General features: G+C 33.4%; 1 protein-coding gene across 1 annotated transcript in view; it reads left to right on the plus strand.

Annotated features, from left to right (window-relative positions):
- The window catches only part of syt9a (synaptotagmin IXa), a 70,468-nt gene that overhangs the window by 3,333 nt on the left and 44,049 nt on the right, over positions 1-23,086 (plus strand). The window contains exons 2-3 of the mRNA XM_001336022.10: positions 13,915-14,365; positions 16,873-17,425. Of these exons, the coding sequence (XP_001336058.4) occupies positions 13,915-14,365; positions 16,873-17,425 (1,004 nt within the window). The remainder of the gene's footprint in view (positions 1-13,914; positions 14,366-16,872; positions 17,426-23,086) is intronic.

A 23,086-nucleotide genomic window follows, 5' to 3' on the forward strand; every position in this document is an offset into this window, starting at 1 on the left:
ATTGATAACACCAATATCCTGATTTAAATCGTGTTTTAAATAAAAGCAACAGCAGACGATATAATGGATATTTTCCTTATGAATATGAGTTTTTGTCTTAACCAACACCTGAGATTTATAAACAGCTTCTATTTCTTGCAGCTAAAGAACAGAAAACTGACAATGATCACCTCAGGTACACCTTATGTGCTTAATTCAGTGTTAAATGCATGCAAACAAGTTTGAATGCTATTTTACAGGACATTTATTGCCCTACTAATGAAAGCTGCAGCAGATAGTTTACCTCAGATCTTGAAAATAAAATAAACCATTTGGATTTGAAATGTAAAACTGCAGAGGTTTGGTATGTATTAATTAGATTATAAACCATATAAATTATCATGGCAAATCTTGTCACGTAGTGTTTGGACACGTGGGTTACAATGTAACATGCTCACCTAATGTTTATGTTTGTAATGTTTATGCTATTGGCTAATTAACTCTGAATCTGCGTCTCATTTCGGAGGCTGCTACTTTCCACTGGAGGTCGCATTTTCAGTTGCAGACTCATACTTTGAAAGCCTTCCTGACTGAATGAATCACACCAAGGCAACCTGTGTTGCTGAAATATAATTGGTTAAACTGACATTGGGCAGGTTAAAAGACCAAAACAAAGACAGACATTTTGGTACATTACGCACATTTTCCAATTGGAATGACTTTAGCATTGTTTTTGAGAATAACAAGAATGTTTATTTAGCATGTTTCTTAAAAAATGTATGCAAATATATTATGGTATGTGTATGCTTTAGAATAGTCAAAAACTTGCAAACAGCACCTTTAAGTAAAAGGGTAGGAGTGTCCCAGTTCTCTTTTGCATGAAGGTATAGAATTAAGGTTTAAATACCCATTGAAACAAATAAATTAAAATCACCCTATAAACAAAGTGGCATGAGAAATTTAACATTACACAAATAAAAAAAGAAAGAAATTTATTTAGTCACAAATATATATTTGTGTAATTGTCATGATCTTCATAGAAACATAAAAAAATGGCTAATGATATAATAACTGCTGCAAAAAATTGTACAACCTATTTCACGTTCTGATAGTATTACCTGATGACTTGACAGAATAGGCTAGGCAATCAGAAGTTTTTTTCTTTTTTTACAGCACATCTGGTATAATGTTAATTTTGTTTCTTGTGGCTACATCCATGAATATGAGCATCGTGTGAATACAGTACACACTATGTTTTGTGCTTCTATTTCACTTGTAACAGGAACACCTAAAAAAACTCTAAGGCTGAAAATGAACAACTTTTGTGCAAATAAAGCACAAACCAACTCGACAAACCAGGCCGATTACACAGAATGCATGGTTTACTTCTGAAAACACACGATTTTCAGTTCATTCATACAGAAGATTAGCATCAGTGCGTTACGCCCAACTTTCATATGAATGAACTGAAAATTCTCGCTCTGTGCCACTAACTGTAGCACAACATTACTTGCATTTGTTATGATCCCACACACAGTTGAAGTCATAATTATAAGCCCCCCTGTTTATTATTTTTTTTCCGCAATTTCTGTTTAATGGAGAGCATAATAGAGAGCTTAACTTAATAGTATTAATAACTCATTTTTAATAACAGATTTATTTTATTTTTGCCATGATGACAGTAAATAATAATTGACTAGACATTTTTTCAAGACACTTCTATACAGCTTAAAGTGACATTTAAAGGCTTAACTAGGTTAATTAGGTTAACTAGGCAGGTTAGGGTAATTAGGCAAGGATTTGTATAACAATGGTTTGTTCTGTAGACCATCGAAAAAATATATAGCTTGAAGCGGCTAATAATTTTGTCCTTAAAATGTTATTTATTTTTTTATTAAAAACTGCTTTTATTCTAGCCAAAATAAAACAAATAATACTTCATCCAGGAAAAAAAAAAAAAAAATAAATATATATAAATAAATAAATATATATATATATATATATATATATATATATATATTATCAGACATACTGTGAAACTTTCCTTGCTCTGTTAAACATCATTTTGGAAATATATTTATTCATTCATTTTTTTGTCGGCTTAGTCCCTTTATACTGTAAATCCGGGGTCGCCACAGCGGAATGAACTGGCAACTTATCCAGCGCGTTTTTATGCAGCGGATGCCCTTCCAGCCGCAATCCATCTCTGGGAAACATCCACACACACATTTACACACACACTCATACACTACGGACAATTTAGCCTACCCAATTCACCTGTACTGCATGTCTTTGGACTGTGGGGGAAACCGGAACACATATATATATATAAATCAAAGTGGGGCTAATAATTCTGACTTCAACTGTATGTACTGTACCTTTAAAAACAGTCACATTTCAATAATGTACATTACAAGATACCCTGTTCTGCTATTGTTAGTATACCTACACTGTTTTTGTGAAGACATAAAGAACTCTAAAACAGCATGCTTGTTTCAGTAAAATCATTTTAAATTTTTTTGTCACATTTTCTATGGCTGCTTTTCACATTTCCGAGTGTCTCAGTAGCGGAAGGCTTCATGGTTGGGTATACTTAGAGCACAGTGAATGGGAGAGTACAACAAATATTTTTTTTTACAATACTATTTGCTAGAATAATAAAAGACAAATGCCACAATGGGGTTTAGAAAAAGGGGAAAAAATTGTGTGAGACTGATGATGGCTGCCAAGGAAAGAATAATGTTTACTAACAGCCCCTTAGACGCAGCATTAGAAAAACTTTTGCAAATATTTGAAAATATTTAAAAAAAGAAGAATAAAATTGAAGGGGGCTATTAATTCTGACTTCAACTATATATATATATATATATATATATATATATATATATATATATATATATATATATATATATATATATATATATATATATACAGTTGAAGTCAGAATTAATAGCCCCCTTCAATTTTTTTCTTCTTTTTTTAAATATTTTCCAAATTATGTTTAACAAAGAAAGAGAATTTTCACAGTATGATAATATTTTTTCTTCTGGAAAAAGTCTTATTTGTTTTATTTCGGCTAGAATAAAAGCAGTTTTAATTTTTTTAAACACCATTTTAGGGACAAAATTGTTAGCCCTTATAAGCTATTTTTTTTCTCCAAAGTCTACAAAACAAACCATTATTATACAATAACTTGCCTAATTACCCTATTATGCCTAGTTAACTTAATTAACCTAGTTAAGTCTTTAAATGTCACTTTAAGCTGTATAGAAGTGTCTTGAAAAATATCTAGTAAAATATTATTTACTGTCATAATGGCAAAGATAAAATAAATCAGTTATTAGAGATGAGTTATTAAAACTATTATGATTAGAAATATGTTGAAGAAATCTGCTCTCCATTAAATAGAAATTGATATATATATATATATATATATATATATATATATATATATATATATATATATATATATATATATATATATATATATATATATATATATATTTTTTTTTTTTTTTTTTTGATGCAAAATTGATTTAATAATTTAATAAATGAATATAAATATTTATATAAATCAAAATATTAAAAACTTAAGATTATGACCATTAAATGTGTCATAACAATCTTTGTGAAAAGGGTCCATTGTTAACACTGCCAGTTCAGATCAGGGTATGTTTTAGTGTTGGTGTTATTAGTGTCATTTTGCCACATAGCAGTAAAACAAATATAATTTATGGAATGTATAATAGTTCTGGTGATGTACAGAAATCAGTATAAATAATATATTCATAGGTTTTACTGTAGGGAAAACTGGAAAAAACAAACAAACAAAAAATAACAATATATATAGACATAATTTACTGTAACTTCTAAATTGTTGATACACTTATTCCTAAGCATAAATATAAAGCTTTATGGTTTACCTCTTTTCTTTGCATCTTTTATAGTGCTGGGTATTGCAACCAGTTTGGCAATTCAATTGTATTTGATGTTTTGTAATCATTTTGATTTGATTCATTTAACTTTTGATCTGATTTAATACATTTCGTTATCAATATTTAATTCACACTTTTATTTAATTTTGCAAAACACAATCATGCTTAATCACATTTAATCACTTTTGCTGTGGATAACAAACACTGTAGCAGCAATTCATAAATCTCTCCAAGCTATTCACACAAAGTAAGCATAAACTTGAACTTGAAAACAACAGTGGTTTTATCGACCTCATCTTTACCACCACCATTAACTTTGAACTTTAAATGCTTTCACAGCAGGCTTTCCTTTTAAATGTGCTGACTTCAATTGTCTATTGTAACCCTCTTCCAGTTCATTCATTCATTCATTCATTCATTCATTCATTCATTCATCCATTCATCCAGTAAGTGGATCAAATAAACATCAAGGGTGAGAAGCAAAGTACAGCTAATTTTCAAATCCACTTAAAGCACACACATTAACAATCAATTTAAGTTTTACAAATTGATGTTGTTTCTTTCAAATTAATATATATATATATATATATATATATATATATATATATATATATATATATATATATATATATATATATATATATATATATATATATATATTTATTTATTTTTTTAATTTTTTTTTTTAACTCAATTTTAATGTTAATAACAATGCATGTGCTAGTACATTTTGCAAACAGGCTTACAATTTCGCTGGGTGGACAATCTTATACCTGATCTAGAAAGCAACAATTTAAAGACACTCAAGCAATCACCTATAAATTCCCTAGTATCCACCGGACAATTAACTGATAACCACCAACAAAACACCAAGAAACCAGCAGCTTCGAAAGGGTGGGTAATCTTAGTTAGGGATATCTTATCTCAAGTTTGTTACAAGTGAGGTCACAGTTTATAATGAGATTTTTTAGAAGAACCTCAGTATAATTTGATTGGAAAATTGCCTTTCTTATTTTATTGATTTTATTTTGTTTACACATATTATATATTTTCTGGCCACCATGACATTGGACAAAACAAACATACACGTGTGCTTTAACTAACCAGCCAAATTATGGTTCCATAATATTAGTACAATTTTTATTTATTAATTTTGGTGTCTCTTTTTATCTTAGAATAGTGCAGAGAGGGAAAGTAGAAGTGAGAGAAGAGGACTGAGATCATGACCCTGCCAGACAGCCGCTTTCATATGCCTTGAGCCATACGAGCCATGCACAGTTCACTGCACAGTTTTCACAAGATTTTACTCAGGAGGTCATTTTACAAACATTGTTTTGCTGTTTAAGATGGTACCTTTTAAAATTTCAGCTGAAATCAAACATTAATGAATGTTGTTCCCCAATAGCTTGGCTACGATTGAATAAGCAAATGAATCAAAGCTCATTTGGCCAGTCGTACGCTAATAGTGTTTTTTGCTCCATGTGAGATCAGGACATTCAGACCAAGTGGCTGTGTAAACTATAATTAAATAATCAGCAGCATGAAGCTGGAGTAAAAAGAAAAGAGGCAAAACAATCATTATGCTGGATCTCACTGTGCCAGAATGGTTGTGTTTTTTTGTGAATGCCAGGGTAACAATTTCATTTCTATTGGAGGACAGATGATCAAACAGTTTTTTTTTCTTTTTTTTTAAGAATAGACTTGATTACTGTGTACCAAGTGCACAGTATAATTTTGCAGTTCTGTTTTTTTAAGAAGGTATTTTATACTATAACCAACATTTGGATTTTTTCATTGAACAGAAAGAGCCAAATGTTTATTTATTTATTATTCGCAGTTCCACTTTGTAAAATGAGTAATGGAATCAAAACCACTCACTGATAAAACTTTGACATGCTGCAAGGGCTGGGCGATAAAATTGGTATCGATATTTGTAGATTGAGCACCATTGTCAATAATGATAAAAAAGATTTGGTATGAAGTTTCAGTGTGAAGGCTATAGTTTTATTATAATATGGTTGCTGAGAGTGCGCCTTAGAAGCAATACCAATACGCTTAGGATTTAAGTTTGTCATTTCCAATGGAGACGCGTGACTTGCACGTCATACACAATGCATTTTCTAGATACACCTAGTTAAAGAAATTAAAAAATTTAAGTAAAAAAAAAAGTTTTTTGAATTTCACAAGCGCACCTGACCTCATGCAAGTAGAACTAACCAACGTGCTTCACACTTTATATTGAATATACACATTTCAGTATAAAGGCAGACTAATTACCTCAGACAAACACAGTACATACAAACACTGCATTGCTTTTTACTTTTCTCCATAAACCTGCATCAGATCTGCAGCAACGATTTGTTCGTTTGACATCCTTTAAAAAAAGGGTTGATGGACGCCTAGTTTTGAAAGAAGCCCAAGCACAACAGGTCAGAGTAATAACACATGTGAAAATGACTGGCTTTTTGGTTTCTTTTCTTTCTTTTCTTTTCTTCTCCCCATCTGATTTTTTTTTTTTTAGCATTAGTGGTAATATAGTTTTAAACTTTACAATTTGTAATCTTGCAGTATGTATTTGAATAATGATGGTTAGTTCCTTTACTTGAAAGCTCAGATTTGATTATCATAATGTGTTTTCTTTACAGAGTTTGAGGTTTACTGTATCATTATTATTGAAACCTTACAGATGTTAATCTACCTTTACCATTGCACACACAACATTGTAACATTTAATTTATCAAGCTTAGGAGTCTCTTTAACACTTATGTTTAGTCATTCATTCTTTTTTTTTTTTTTTTGGCTTAGTCCCTTTATGATTCTTTGGTCACCTCAGCGGAATGAACCACCAACTTATCCAGCATATGTTTTACCTAGCAGATGCCCTTCCCGCTCAAACCCATCACTAGATAGATATTTTGTTTAAGTATTTTTGTTCTTGACTTTTAAAACTATTTGCCTTAGTATTGTAAATTAAAAATAAAGTAGTTAAATAACCAAAAATCCTAATATTCCTAATATATTGTTAAAAATATTCAATAATTATTAATATTGAATAATATGAAAGAAGATATTGTGATTTTTTTTGCAATATTGCCCAGCCCTAGCTATAACACACAAAGGATGAATAGCCATTTGGCCATTTGGTACTGTCAAATGTTGTAGTACAGTAAAATGTTCGATATTCAAAACAAAAGAAAGAGCCATCATGTTATCATAGTTTTCATTCCTTTCTTAAACTCTAATTAATCTTTTTTTTTTCTTTGTTGTTCCACTTTGTAAAATGAGTAATGAAGTCAAAGTGTACAAGAAAACCACTCACTGATTAAACTTTCACATGTTATAACACACAAAGAGTGAATAGTCATTTGGTACTTTCAAATGTTGCAGTCCAATAGAATGTTCAATATTCAAAAAACATTTTTCATGTTTCCTGGATCTCATTGAAATGCCTCTTTAGCAAATCTCTCAAGAGGAAAATGCAATTTGAGTGCTACCAAAGAGATAATGACGCTTATTAGAGCTTTTCAAGCAACCTGGAGACAAACTGAACCATATTAGGTAAAGAAAAAGCTCTCCTCTCTCCCTCTCTCTCTCTTGAACATCGAAAATGATAACAGAAACAATATAAAAACAGCTTTAATTTTCACTCTTATTGCCACAAAACTACATGCCAAACCCTTTAAACTTGTTTTAGAAAATAATATTTTATTTGTATCACCTTCAAATATATGTATATAGGAGGCAGTGTTTGAATATCTTCTGGTCGCTTTTCTTCAATTACACAAACACTACCTGACACAAATCTTGTCGCCAAGTTTTAGGGACAACAAATAATGACTTGCCTTCTAGTTGATTGTTTGGTAGAAATGGCTTATATAAAAGGCAAAGGCCTCTAATTACGTTTATTTTACCAAAATAAAATTTGATCATGCTCGATTTTTAATGATTTAATTAGGACAGTTAGGTCTGGCTGTGTAATATACGGTATAATGTACAGTATAAAATATAAAGTCATGATGCAGTGGAAAAACAATTAATATAGTGTATGACTCCCATGAGAAGGCAACGCGGTGGCACAGTGGGTAGCATGTTTGCTTCACAGCAAGAAGGTCACTAGTTTGAGCCTCGGCTGGGTCAGTTGGCATTTTTCTGTGGAGTTTGCATCTTCTCCCCGTGTTCACGTGGGTTTCGTCTGGGTGCTCTGGTTTCTCCCACAAGTCCAAAGACATGTGGTATAGGTGAATTGGGTAAGCTAAAATTGACCGTAGTGTATGTGTGTAAATGAGCGTGTATGGATTTTCCCAGTGATAGGTTGCAGCTGGAAGGGCATACGCTGCACAAATATCTTGATACTTCAGGCTGTTGATGTTGCCATCCACCATGCAGATGTTTTGTAGGCCCTCATACTGAATGTAACCCCAAGCCATGATTTTTCCTTTACAATACTTGACTGATTTCTGTGAGAATCTTGGGTCCATGCGAGTTCCAATAGGACAGTATTTGTCATGTTTGGGATGCAGTTCAACAGATGATTAATTGGAAAATCTACCTTCTGACACTTTTTTCCAAACTACAAGTCTAGTTATTATTTGTTTCTCTTACAACTGGGAACAATGACAAGACTTTTTACAGGTAGTGTACTGTAATGTTTAAGCGTGAGGTCAGTAAGTGGTGTTTTCTGTCCGTTTAAGTGCATTTGACCACAAATGCTTTTGACCACAAATGTTTTTGACTACCCCTGGAAGTGATAGAAAATGGACAATCTCAAATATACCCATATTTAACATTGCCCACTAAAAATCCATACCAGGTTTAAACAGGACCTTACATGTATAATGCATCAGAATATCTCAGCATTTCACAGTATCACTGGTTAGTCAAATACTAAACTAAATTGGTTAAATCGTCAGCATTTCCTGTGTGTTCAACAGTGTTAACACAAACGCATTCACACAGGCAGCTGCAGCACAGTGGGATTCTCAGCTCCAAGGCTCTTTGAAGCTCTTTGTGTGCTGGAATGTTTCTGTGGGTTACTAGATATGAGCCATTGTGGTGCTTTCACTTTGAAGTGTAACTGACACACTCACTGGACTGAAATGAGTCGGGCTGCTTTAGAGGACTCTGCACAGAGGCAGCCCAAATCAAATAGCGTTTGGCAGATATTGAATGCTTGAGAGATGAGCTGTACAAAGAAGTGGAAAGGGAACAAAAGCTGATCCATTAAACAGTCCAGGTGTAGTTCTTTCTAGGTGCCATAAAAATCTGTTGATGTAGTTATTACGTATCTGAGGGACTGTGGCTGTTGAACATATACAGGTCTGATTACAAATGGTGAGAATTTGAGTGTACTTGTATAACAGTTGTTATTATTAAAAGATTATGATTATCATGCCATCGAATAGGTTAATTTCGATATCACAGTGCGTTGACAATGCTTTCCATACATAATTAGATTTTTTTTCTTAACAAAACAATATTTTTTATTAAAATTTATAATATATTTATATATTATTTGTAATACAATTTTGTCCTTTTATACAAGCAGTCTGATATATGAACTGTATCTTTAATTTGACCTGCTCAAAGCAAACACTCTTTTTGAATGTATCAAACAAAACTCCAATACATGCACAGAAGACAGCATGAGCATTTATAGAAAATAAAATAATCTAAATATTATCCTGCTTGTTTTTTGAGCACTGTCAAGTGAGGTCTTACACCCCTATGATTGGTCATTGTTTTCATACACTCAACAGAAAAGGCTGTGATTGGCTTCAAAAATGAAAGCGCTGTTCCCCAATGAGTGACGTGAGAAGAACAGCCATGATTACAGTCTATATGCGCATAATACGAGGTTATCAAAGGTAATCTATAATAGACACAGTGGAGAAAACTTGCACCCCAAGCATGGTCGTGTCTGGATCCACAAGTATCGCTTTAACAGCCAAGAAGAGAGGAAAAGTTACCTCACGAACATGCCAGTGGGTCAGTTGCCCAAATTGAGAGAGAGAGAGAGAGAGACGCAGAGATAGATTTTGTACAGCTTTTCTACCTAGTAGTGAAATAGTGGCTTGTGTGCTGTGTCTTCTTCAGTATAAATGAAAGACTGTCCAGCAAACTCACAAGGAGTTGAACTGTGCATAATTATCTGCCTTTTAAGTAGAAGAAGCATCTTATTTACTCACCCTCACCTCCCCTGAAATAGTATTCTACTGCGACATCGCGCATAGGAGATAAATGCTGTTAGTATGTAAAAATCGGTCATGATCTATTACTGAACCGATATCGAATTGTCCCCATCTGCATGTCAACGCACGCCTCCCACCAGTGCTGATATACAGCCATATCGCACTGCTACTCATGTGATATTGCTCATATATATATGTCTTTAATCTAAACTGAGAAAGTATGATTGAACCTCAAACTTTATCCACAAGGCTATCCCAAAGTTTAGTAGCCAGATATGAAAACAATCCACCACTTTAAGTGAACTTTGCTACTACCATAAGCCCTGAAATTTGAGATATTAAAGAGTGGGTTGCATTGTAGTGAGACCAAATGCTTGATAGAGCCACTGGAGTAAAACCATTTATAGCCTTGTAGGTGAGTGGCAACATTTTATAATCAATACAGAACTAAACAGGTAGCTAGTGTACAGTAAGTTAGAATGATTTTGGGTGACATGATCATATTTTCTTGAGCTGGTAAGAACTCTCAGCTGTGTTTTGCACTAGTTTATCTTATTTATAGGATGCTAGAGCAATTCAGTTAAGTAATCTAGTCTAAAGGTCATGACTCATGAAAGTAACTTTTCGGCATCTGCGATGTAAATAGTCTGTTTTTGTGATATGGGAGACATGATTTTCAAGTGCTGAGTTGCTGTCTATTATAATAATCAGGTTTTGAATGTAGAACTAATGCTAACTGCATCCTTCTAATTGCAGATTGAGGTCTGTTGGGTAAAGGGTATGAGTAGTTTGTTTGTCTCGATTTAATAGAAGAAAATTGTTGGTCATCTAGTCATTTGTATCTTTAACCCACTTAGTTATCTTTTTCTGGCATTTTATTAGGTTTTGTTGAATTATATAACTGCATTTCAAGGGCAGCATCCACTGAATATTGGAAATAGAAATGAGCCTATGACTAATCCTTGAGGCACTCCACACTTCACTTGCATTGCATTTACCAGTTTACATCTACAAAAGAATAACAGACATATAGTTATGGTTTAAACCATAAACTACCCTGAACATCTGCAAATTAAATAATAGATAATATTATAGTCTATATATAGTGTCAAATGCATTTTTTTTTACACAGGGATTTTTTCTTCCCCTGTAATACAGCATACATGTGATAAAGTATTACTATAGAAGCATGAAAATACTCTTAGTTAACAAGATCTTATAGATATAGATCTTATCTTATAGTTTGCTAATGCTTATTACATCAACATATAATAAACTGTAATAGTAATGTTTGTTATATGTTAATGCTTATTACAAAAATGGTTATTGCTACCAGTAACTTATTAACCAAAGTTAAAAATATCTACATTAAATCTATTTTTATAACATGTACAAAATCTTAAATATCAAATTACCAATTCACTAAATATCATTAACAAGTTTATTTTTTTTATTTTTATTTTTTTCATGTATTTGTTCCACAAAACTACATAAATGTTTCCATGCTGTATTGTAATGTACATTTATGTTAGTCCCAGACAACTGGGGGACATTTAAGAATTGCATGGTTCAAATTTTACTGTTGAAAATGGATAAGAATCATGTTGATGTAACTGCTACAAGTAACTATGACTAAAGTGCTTACTGCTTTTATTTTGGATTAGTTTGACAACTAACTGTAAATATTCCAGGAACTAATCTGGAACCTTCACCAATTAATGACATTGTGAAATAACCAATAGCAAAGGTGATGATAAAGTGTTTGCAGTCATTACTGTCATTACATAATGCAGTTTACGCTGCGGTGCGTGGTCTAACAGGGTTGTGCTTATTCTATTAATGAGGTATGGGTGTGTTTTGAGCATGATGTACATTTAGCCAATCAGAGCCTCATCTCCTATTCCCTTTACAAGTCAGTTGTGTTGTGCCATGGCACATTTGCTATTTACATGGCAGACTTTGTAAGTAGAAAAACTGAATGCTACACTAGCAAGAAAACAGTTAAACAGATTATCTGAACGTGAACGAGCCTCCTCCATTTGGCCTCTTTACTTTCTTTTTACTTTACTTTTACTCTTTACTTTACTCCTTTACTTTTGTGGATAGCAAAAGGGTGGAAACTCACTCCACTGAAGACATCCATAAATCCTATTTTATGCCCCATATGGTGATGCACACGTCTCCAAAACCCGACATGTGGACAAATCTAAACTTGTTTTTATTAAAACAAATATAAATATGTATATAATAATACTGCTAGTAATAATAAAACAATATGCAAATTCACATTAATAAACTAAAAGCCCCTTAACATAAAGGCATGGAGGCAGTGTGTGTTTTTTTTTATTTTTATTTATTTTTATCAATGTAGTAAATACATTTTTTTGTAACATTTTAATCCTTTTTTTCATATGTAATGATATTTGTGTTTTGCTGTACTTCCTGTGTGTATTAAGCAATGTGTTAGTGTTTTGGGCTACAAAGGCCTGCCAACTGAATTGGCTCTTTTATTGTCTCTCCAATCCACCTATAGCTGGTGGTTGATAAGCGCACTGGAGTTGTTGTTCTGTGGCTGTCGTTGCATCATCCAAGTGGATGCTGCACATTGGTGGTGATGCGGCGAGACTGTGAAGCAAATAGTTTAGTTAATGGTTTGTTAACAGCATGATATGTGACTTAAAATAAAGCGTTACCATCAATTTTAACATTTATATATTTGACAGAAAGCTTTGCTAGTAAATACACTTGGTACAATATAGGTGTACAGTGTTTCAGGAAAGTGTCAAAACTGTCATGAGGACACTGTCATGTGAAGTATCTGTAGGTATAAGTACAGCCTGAGATGATGATAAAATGATAAAAAGGAGGCTAAAATGTAAGATGAAAGTCCCTGCTTTTAGTGTTCTGTGTGAGGGTTTCCTTTTTTACAGTTCAACCCTAATTAACTAAAGTTCCTAATTTTAATTAAAGTTCAGGGATTTCATTAGAGTCACTAGTGGTTAATGCCTATCATCACAGTGACAATACACAATGTTTCACACCGCAGTGGCTTAAAATAGGCATTCATTTAGAAGTCTAGGGAATACAGCTCAATAAGGCTTTATATTAATGAAGGAAGCTAGGGACGCAATTTATGGAAATCGGAACTAGGGAACTGCACAAACTGAAAATTATTTAATATCAAAGTAAAGCAGGTGCTGCATGCATAAAAGCAAACACTACTCTCTGTATAAGAGAGTAAAATGTAGTAAATGGCAACTTACAAGAGCTCTGAAGGCTTGATTTTTTTTAAAGCACTTTGATTTTTTGAGTGCATGTTCAAACATCTTTAGACTGAATTGCTGTGAGCGAATTTACAGTTCTTGTGATGAAATGTTCCATATGATATCTGCAGTTTCTCTCTTTGTTGTACATTTTTTCTGTTATAAGGCTGTCACAGCTGTACTAACAACAGAGGGTGAAGATTGTTTTTTATTCTTCTTGGTGAATCCAGTGTTACTCCTACCATCTGTCTAAGTGTTCAGTGCTACTTTAACAACAAACAGCTCTACTAAATCTTGCTTTCTTTACTCTTCTGAAGGTAAAACATAAGTAATGTGTTGTTCAAATAGATATATCCATGTCTAGGCATATATTTTAATCATTTTCAACTTTAAATGACAACTTTTTTATTCCAGATTTAGAAGATATGTTACAATAAAACAAATATGGCTTTTTAATTAAACATTTACTTAAGAAAAATCCAAGTGCTCTTTTAAATTTTTCCACATGTGGCCTATATTTCTGTCTCACCCACTTTTTTTCCCTCCTAGATATATCCATTAGTCTGCTGTCATTGGTGGTGACCGCTTGTGGCTTGGCCCTGTTTGGCGTTTCCCTGTTTGTATCATGGAAATTGTGCTGGATTCCATGGCGCGAACGAGGCCTCTCTCCAGGCACCAAGGAGGGACATCCAGACCCCCCTCATCCTCCTCCTCCACCCCTTCAACCCCAGCCCATCTATACCGAGGTGGACGCCACCCTCGACCGCCGGAGTAATGCCCGCTCTTCAGTGGTAAAGGAGACCACAGTGCCGCCCACACCAGTCTCTCCAGCGGTTCCAGGATCTCCTCCTGCCGTGCCAGTGCCTGAGGCAGCCCTTAAAATAAGCCACACTTCACCTGATATTCCGCTGGAGGTGGAATCAAAGACTCAAGAGAATGGTGTCCATGGAAACACACGTATGCAGAGGCAAATCACGGATCCCTCCTCGACCTGTGTCAGGTAAGTCAACCTTCTATAATTACTTTAATGGATTCTGGTAAAACGTCATTCTCTCTGCAATTGGACTGGCTGAGAGGTCAGTCTGGTCTCTAATCAGAGTTTATCTCTAAGTGCCTCTGCGGTAGAGGACACTGACCTCATAAAAATACAGTTTTCACTCTAGAACTCCACAGATTTAAGGCAAATCCATTGGTTTGCTATTTTCTTGCCACCTTATAATAACACCTTAAAATATCAAGAACATTATGGGATGGAATTAATTAATGGTAAGTATCTATTTTTGAGAAATCTATAGTACAATTTAATTGTTTTATTTACAAAATGTAAAGTTTTAATTACAAAATAGCATTAGTTTGTGTAATCTTTTATATATTAGGCCGACTATTGCACTTTATACTTAACTTTATATACTATTTCTTGTGGCATCATTTTAAATTATACCATAAGATTTATTTTTTATGTGTCCTTTTTTTTTGCCAGAGATGGCAAATATTCTCATTTTTACTACAGAAGATGTGCTGAAAAAACTGTTGCATCTTGCTAATAACAGACTGCTTTGCTTTTATTAGTACATAACTGTTATTTAGAGTTAAATTGTTGTAGTTATTCATAATTTAAGTGAATTGTTGACTGTAACAAGGACAAAAAAAAAAAAAGGGTTCAATATTATTGTGTTGGTGTAATCTTTTAATATTGGATCATTGGAGCATTGGTGCATTTTTTATAATTTTTCACCAATATTTTATAAATAAATAAATAACTACATCTCTAATAACTCATTTATTTTTTCTTTGCCATGATGACAGTAAATAATATTTTACTACATATTTTTAAGACACTTCTATACAGCTTACAGTCACATTTATAGGCCTAAGTAGGTTAAATAAGTTCACTATGCAGATTCGGGTAATTAAGCCAGTCATTCTATAACAATGTTTTGATCTGTAAACTGTTTTTAAAAATAATCAGCTTAAAGGGGCTAAAAATTTTGACCTTAAAATGTTTTTTAAAAAATTAAAAACTACTACTATTCTAGCCGAAATGAAACAAATAAGACTTTCTCCAGAAGAAAAAATATTATCAGACATACTGTAAAAATTTCCTTGCTTTCATTCATTAATTTATTCATTTTAATTTCGGCTTAGTCCCTTCATTAATCCAGGGTCGCCACAGTGCAATGAACCGCCAACTTATCCAGCACATTTTTTACGCAGCAGACGCCCTTTCAGCTGCAACCCATCTCTGGGAAACATCCATACACTCTCATACTCTATGGACAATTTAGTTTACCCAATTTACCTGTACTGCATGTCTTTGGACTGTGGGGGAAATAGGAGCACCTGGAGGAAACCCACACAAACGCAGGGAGAACATGCAAACTCCTCAGAGAAACGCCAACTGACCCAGCCGAAGCTTGAACCAGCTACCTTCTTGCTGTGCGGTGACAGCACTACCTTCTGCGCCAATGCGTCACCATTTCCTTGCTCTGTTAAACATAATTTAGGAAATATTAAAAAAAGGAAAAAAAATCAAAAGGGGGGGGCTAACAATTTTGACTTCAACTGCACATACATACAAACATACATATGAGCAATATCACACGAGTAGCAGTGCAATGTGGCTGTGTACCAGTGTGCGTGCCTCAAAACCACAGGCCGTGTGCCTTAGTGTCCCAACAATGATGATATACAGCCATATCGCACTGCTACAAGTGTGATATTGCATTTATACAACAGTTTGACAACATAATTGTGTATATAAAAAAGAAAATCAAACATGGAGACGCTCAAAAACCGTTTTGTCAAAAGGAACAACTTTCTTCATAGACATCTGCAGCTGACTGACAGAACAGCAGAAACCATTGCTAATTTAACATTGTCACGTTAGAGCTATTTGAATGATTCTCTAGCGTAATATCGAAAGTGATGACATAACAGGTGATTTTGTTTACATTTTAAAATTTAAATGTCATGAAGACTTCCCAGTATTTCTTTGTTGCAATTGGGAGATCACAATAATTAACCATAATAAATAAATAAACAATAATAAATAAATAAACAAAAACAATAAATAAACACTAGATCACTATGGCATAAATGCAGCACTACTAAATACAAAAAAGAGAGATCGACTTAGAACATCACTTGACTTGTTTTATAATTATTTGTTCAGCTTTGTTTAAAACATTAGCTGAAAAAAAATGGTGTATTTTTCCCCGAAGAACTTACTTATGCATTATGCGGTCTCTGTCACCATCTTGTGGCAGAACGTCAACCGTTCTCTGCTCAGTATGACAGGCTAGCTGCCCACGCACTGAATCTGCGAAATTATGATTATTTAAAATAGGCACTATCCTATACATTTATATTTACATAAATCAAGCAAGCAAACAAACTATGCCTAACCATACTTGACCTGTCAGAAAATATGTACTTGTAGGAAACATTTATTTGATTGATTTTATCCCGTCTCTTACATTGTTTTCAAGACCTTGTCTTTGTCAACAGGCAAAGTTCAATTCGGCGTCAGATGAACCAGTCTAACCCTGACTTCACAGTAACCCAGTTCCAGAGGCAGGACTCGCTGACAGGCATGAGTCTGGGCCAGCTGAAACCAGAACTCTACAAACAACGATCCCTTGATGGCGAAGACAGTCGAAGCAGTCGTGTGGGCAGCTGTGGACGCCTACACTTTATTCTTAAATACGACTGTGACCTGGAGCAGCTCATCGTCAAGATTCATCGAGCCCAAGACCTCCCTGCCAAGGACTTTTCTGGAACCTCTGACCCATATGTTAAAATCTACCTTCTCCCAGACCGCAAAACTAAGCACCAGACCAAGGTGCATCGTAAGACTCTGAACCCTGTCTTTGATGAGGTCTTCCTCTTCCCTGTGGCGTATGCAGATCTGCCCACAAGGAAGTTGCACTTCAGCGTCTACGATTTTGATCGATTTTCACGCCACGATATTATTGGGCAGGTGGTGGTTGACAACTTTCTGGATCTAGTGGACTTTCCCAGGGAGACCAAACTCTGCAGGGACATCCAGTATGTGTCTTCGGTGAGTAGTGATTTATTTATTTATTTTTTTTTTCAATTCTCTTTTGCTCGACATCCACCAAGTGGGATTTGCAGTGTTTCAGAGAATGGCAATTGTAAAAGGTACTTGTCAATTTGAACCTGACACATTTTAACATCATTAAATACAAAACATTTGTGGGTCAACTGTGAGATTTAGAGACATATATATTATTTTCAATTTCTAAAAGATGACTTTCTTTCTTTCTTTCTTTCTTTCTTTCTTTCTTTCTTTCTTTCTTTCTTTCTTTCTTTCTTTCTTTCTTTCTTTCTTTCTTTCTTTCTTAGATTTAGATTCCCCTCTAAATACTCATTTTAAATAATCTATATATTTTAGTATACATTGACATACTTATAAGCTACAACACAAATCAATAAGATTAGATGCTGTTTCGTGCTGCATTACAAGCTTCAATACAAATCCAAACACACCAAATATATCATAAAAATAGGCAAAAAATGTCACAGTTGTTTTAATATGCAATGCATTTGTTTAATTAATGGACCAAACTTTAGGTGCCTACTTCATTGATAATACTCCCTATGGAGATTGAAAAACAAATTTGTCAGAGAAAAAATGGTCAGAGAAGCGATCACCACAAGACAAATGCTGGGTCAAAATTGACAGCCAAACCAACTGCAAACAGTTGCAAGCAATGATGTTACAGTTTAATATGGTTTAACAACCACAGGTAGCTGATAGGGATGCAACGATTATAGATATTGGTTGCACGATTATAGTCTGAGGAATAATCAGGGTTTCACGGTTATCACGATTATTATCAATTCATCAATTTCAAAACACTACTAGTTTAGAAAATCAAATGAAAACTCCTAATATTTGAAAGTGTTATTTATTGCTGCTCAGGAACAAAAGCAGAAAATAATAATAAAAAAAGTTTTTGATTTAAAACATAAGTAATTGTTATTATCTTTGTTTACACATACATACATAATCATTTTAATGATTTGTAATCCTTCGTAGGGCTGTGCAATTAATCGAATTGTGTAATAAAAGTTGAAAATAAAAAGACATGTGAAAAAGAAACCATATCAGAGTAGCACTATTCTTAAGTGACAGCGCGCAATATTCCTGCTGCCGCCTGTTTTTTTTATTAATCAAAACCTAAAAGGAGAAAATCCCTCACGGCTCTTGGGACTTTTTTTTTTTCTTCTTACAGTGAAGATGCTTAAAGCACATGTTAAACATAACAGATTAAATAACTAATTTATTTTATCTTTGCTATGTTGACAGTACATTATATTTTACTAGATATTTTTTTAAGATACCAGTGTTCAGCTTAAAGTGCTATTCAAAGGCTTAACTAGTAACAGACAGACTAGTTAATTAGACAACAGTAGTTTCTTCTGCAGACAATCAAATATATATATATATATATATATATATATATATATATATATATATATATATATATATATATATATATATATATATATATATATATATATATATATATATATACATATATATATATATATATATATATATATATATATATATATATATATATATATATATATATATATATATATTTCTTAAAGGGGCTAATAATATTGAGCTATTAAAATAGGTTTCAAAATATTCAAACCTGCTTTTATTCTAGCTGAAATAAAACAAGCTTTTCTTCTTCTTCAGAAAAAAAACAAAAAAACATTATAGGAAATACTGTGAAAAATTCCTCAGTTAAACATCATTTGAGAAATATTTATATATAAAAAAATCACAGAAAGCAAATAATTTTGACTTCAACTGATAATCGTGTTGAATAATCGTGATTGCAATTATGAATAAAATAATCGTGATTATGATTTTTCCTATAATCGAGCAGCCCTAATCATTCATCTAACACATGTTTGGTTACATTGCACTGAAAGCTGCTACAGTGTAAGATGTTTTCAACTGAGTGCACCTGGAAGGCCTATATGCACGAACAAGCTGAACATCTCCACTGAAAAAAAAAATTTACTTGCATGAGGAAAATCTCAGTAGCAATGCAATAAGCATGCAAAACAATGCTTTTGGGAAAAAGATCTGTATAGTTTGTGAATCATTTACACTGGTTTTGTTAAACAAAACAAATGGTTCATTTACTGTTGATTCAAAAGAATTATGTTCACAATAAATTAAATCATGAACAAATTGAATTCAATAAATTGAATCATGCACTTGCATTACCACATTTAAATGTATAAAGGCTTCAAATTCATCTGTAAAGCTATTGTTTGACTTTACATTTTTTATTTTTAGTATGATTTGTATAGATATTTTACTGAATGCAAAGTCAATTCTAGGAGAATCGTATATATTTTTTATTATGTATGAATATATATATATATATATATATATATATATATATATATATATATATATATATATATATATATATATATATAATTCTGAGAAATCATATGAAATGATAATAGTCAAGATTCAAAATATGGGAAATCTAAAAAAACAGTTATTGTATTAAAAATATTTCAGGATCTTTTTTTAATATTTCAAGATTTATTTATTTATTTTTTTTTCAGATTGGACACTGAATCCATTGATGCTGATACACATTTTGTTGCAAGTAGGCATATATTGCTCTGGATTGAGGTGTTACACCCTTTTTCAGATATATACATCAAATAAAAAAGTTATAAATAATAAAAAGTAAAGTAAAAAGTGTGATAAAGCCTACTACGAGTTGCTAAATTACTTATTTTTAAAATATATATATATATATATATATATAATTATGTTTAATTTCATATTAAATTTAGAAATTACATTAAAATTCAAATTAATCATTTTGGTAATCTATACCTTTTGGGTGTAACTGTAATTTGTTTACCACCTATTTAAAATTTAATTGTAATCAAATACAATAACTTTTATTTTGTATTTTAAACATGCAAAGCTGTTACATGCATTACTTCCCAGCTATGTTTATTTACTTTAAAAACGATGCAAGCAGTGTCTCTAAAACATATTTCTGTTTTTGTTCATCAGAACATTGCTTTTGCTTAGGAAATTGGTGATGCTTAAAAAAGAAATGACATATAGTGTTTGTTTTGATTGCTGAAAAGCAAAGCAATCACCAGTCTACAGAATTTCCTGTTTCACTGATGCACAAAATAAAATGCTTAGTTTGGTTTGCATTATTTGCATTTTCCTTTTATTTATTTTATTTTTTTCTTCATCTTTAAATTTACTGAGATGTACTACAGACAAGAGCAGCAGGATATTGGAAAAATCTGACATTGCGCCATTTTATTTTGCTGTAATTTATATTGCGGTATGCATACAATTTCCGTAGATGACTTGAATAGCTCTATTTGTGATAAAACAATTAACTTTGATTGAAATAATCTTGTAGAGGAGTGAATCAAAGAAATTGCAAGAATAAATAAGATGGGGCAAAGATAAAAGTGAAATAAGTAGTCGGATTTACAGGTACAGTAATACGAAATTATCATGATAGTTTGATCCTGCTAATGATAGATCACAGTATCATATCACAAGAAAACCATCCACGTGATATTTGTAAATGAAGAGAGAAAAATGCATCAAAAAGCTATTTAATGCATTTTTTGTTATTAGCAGCACATCTATTTTCTAGAATTGCAGCATTGATATACAGGTATGTTCAGTCCACCATTATGAGAAGTGCCCCCTATTGCATATCACTGTTACACCCTTATTATTAAATAATTAATTGTAATTTAAAATTTAAATAGTGTACATTCTTCATTGCTGATCATCAATGATAATGCCACATTCCAGATTATGCGATGTGACTATTGCAAATGCATACATTGTGAAATCAATGCTGAAACTATGTATTGTGCAGCCCTACTGCAGACACATCCCATCCATTTCATGAGCACAATTTGGACTTCTGTTGCAACTAAACTGAAGTAGACCAGCTGGTGAACATCAAGTCCACTGATGCACAATAAATATCAGAATGTTGGAATAAGTCAGGAATAATATGCAGTCAGCCAGTCATTAACACAAAAACAAACCCTGGTTATTTGTCAGGACCGAGAGTCCTCTGAAGCATAGCAATTTTGTGTAACCCTAAAGGGGTTTATTTTGCAATTGACAACATGTGATTGTATTAATAAACTACTTCTGGACATGGTTTATTAATAAACATATGTACATTTAATATTGATGAGCTGGTATGATCCCATAATTGTAAGGGGGGAAAGAGTGCATGAAGAGACACAAAAGGCATGGCTGGATAGGAAATTATTTTCAGAGGGATACAGAATAATAAGGCATTGGTTTTCTATCCTGAGCTGAGCACGTACATGTCTTATCTGACACATTCAATCCTGTCAGAAACAATTTATACCTGCAACAGCCCACTGGTACAGTGAATGAAAGAAAATGGATTGTTCAGTATGGTGGCTTTTGTATGGCAAGTCCCACATACCAAATAAGAGAATTTGAGTCTGTAAAGTCATTGTCTGGGTTGTATGGCAGTTCTTGCTTTTTGATGGCAACGTAGCGAAAATGATATGTGCAACTGCAGAAGATGTTGGAGGATAGAAATAGCAAACTATTTCTACAAATGCTTTTGTTATATATTTGCTGCATCTTCTCAGCCCTGCGTATGCACCTTTGCAAAAATACAAATAGTATTTTGTGTGTGTATCTTGTAATCTTATGTTGTGGGTATAAATTGTCCTCACTAGTATTGTCAGGGTTCTGCCACTCTGGTCTTGTAAATTCTTGTTTTGGTGGCAGAGCCCGGGCACTAGCTGTCTTGTCCTGTTTCTGTCTTTGTGTGTCTCCATGGGTGCGCGCGCCTTCCTTGGGGTGCGCAGAGTGTGCGCGCTCCCGCTTTATGCTTTATGCGGCTGTGCGGGCTCTGCGTGCCTCCGACGCGCGCTCTTGTACTAGTGTTTGTGTTTGTTCTGTCAGCATTGCACTGCTTTATTCTCGGCGCCTCCGTCTAGTTGGTTTCAGTTTTGGTTGGCGCTGAGATGAAGCATGCGCGTTGCTTATGTGTGAGCGCACGGTAAGGTGTTTATCTATCGTGTGCTCGTGTCTTGCGTCTCTTGTCAAAGCACGTGGCTCAGTGTTTACATTGTGGTCACGTGCTTTTGTTGTGTGCTTCAGTGTTGCTTGTTATGAACACGCGTTTAATGAGTTTTCTCATTGGCTGCGTGTTCTAGTCTCGTTTTATGTGAGCGCATGGCTTGTGTTGTCTCTCTTTGTCATGCACTCTCCTGTCTATTGTCTTGTCCCACCCACCTTGTTATCCTGTTTGTAATTATTATTTTCACCTGTCCGCCTGTCTGTTAATTGGTTTGTCTTTCCTATTTATTCTCCTAGTGTGCTCTGTTCTGTGCTGGTCCGTTGTTGATTGTTTCCATCCCTGTTGTACGTGATTTGCTGATTCTGTTCTACAACAGTGGTTTAAAGTTGTGTGTCTGCCAAGTTCCAGATCTTGTCTAGTTAAGTGTATAATATAATGTTGTGTTTTTCCCCACATGGGGAGATTTGAGTTTTGATTTTGTTTTATTTTTCAATAAATTCATTTCCCGCATTTGGGTCCTCGCCTCCTCTTCATCACCCCCATACCGTGACAAGTATAACAACTAGCGGCTTGGTTCACACTGTGGT

The sequence above is a fragment of the Danio rerio genome, chromosome 18, assembly GCF_049306965.1.
Source record: "Danio rerio strain Tuebingen ecotype United States chromosome 18, GRCz12tu, whole genome shotgun sequence".
Taxonomy (NCBI): Eukaryota; Metazoa; Chordata; class Actinopteri; order Cypriniformes; family Danionidae; genus Danio; species Danio rerio.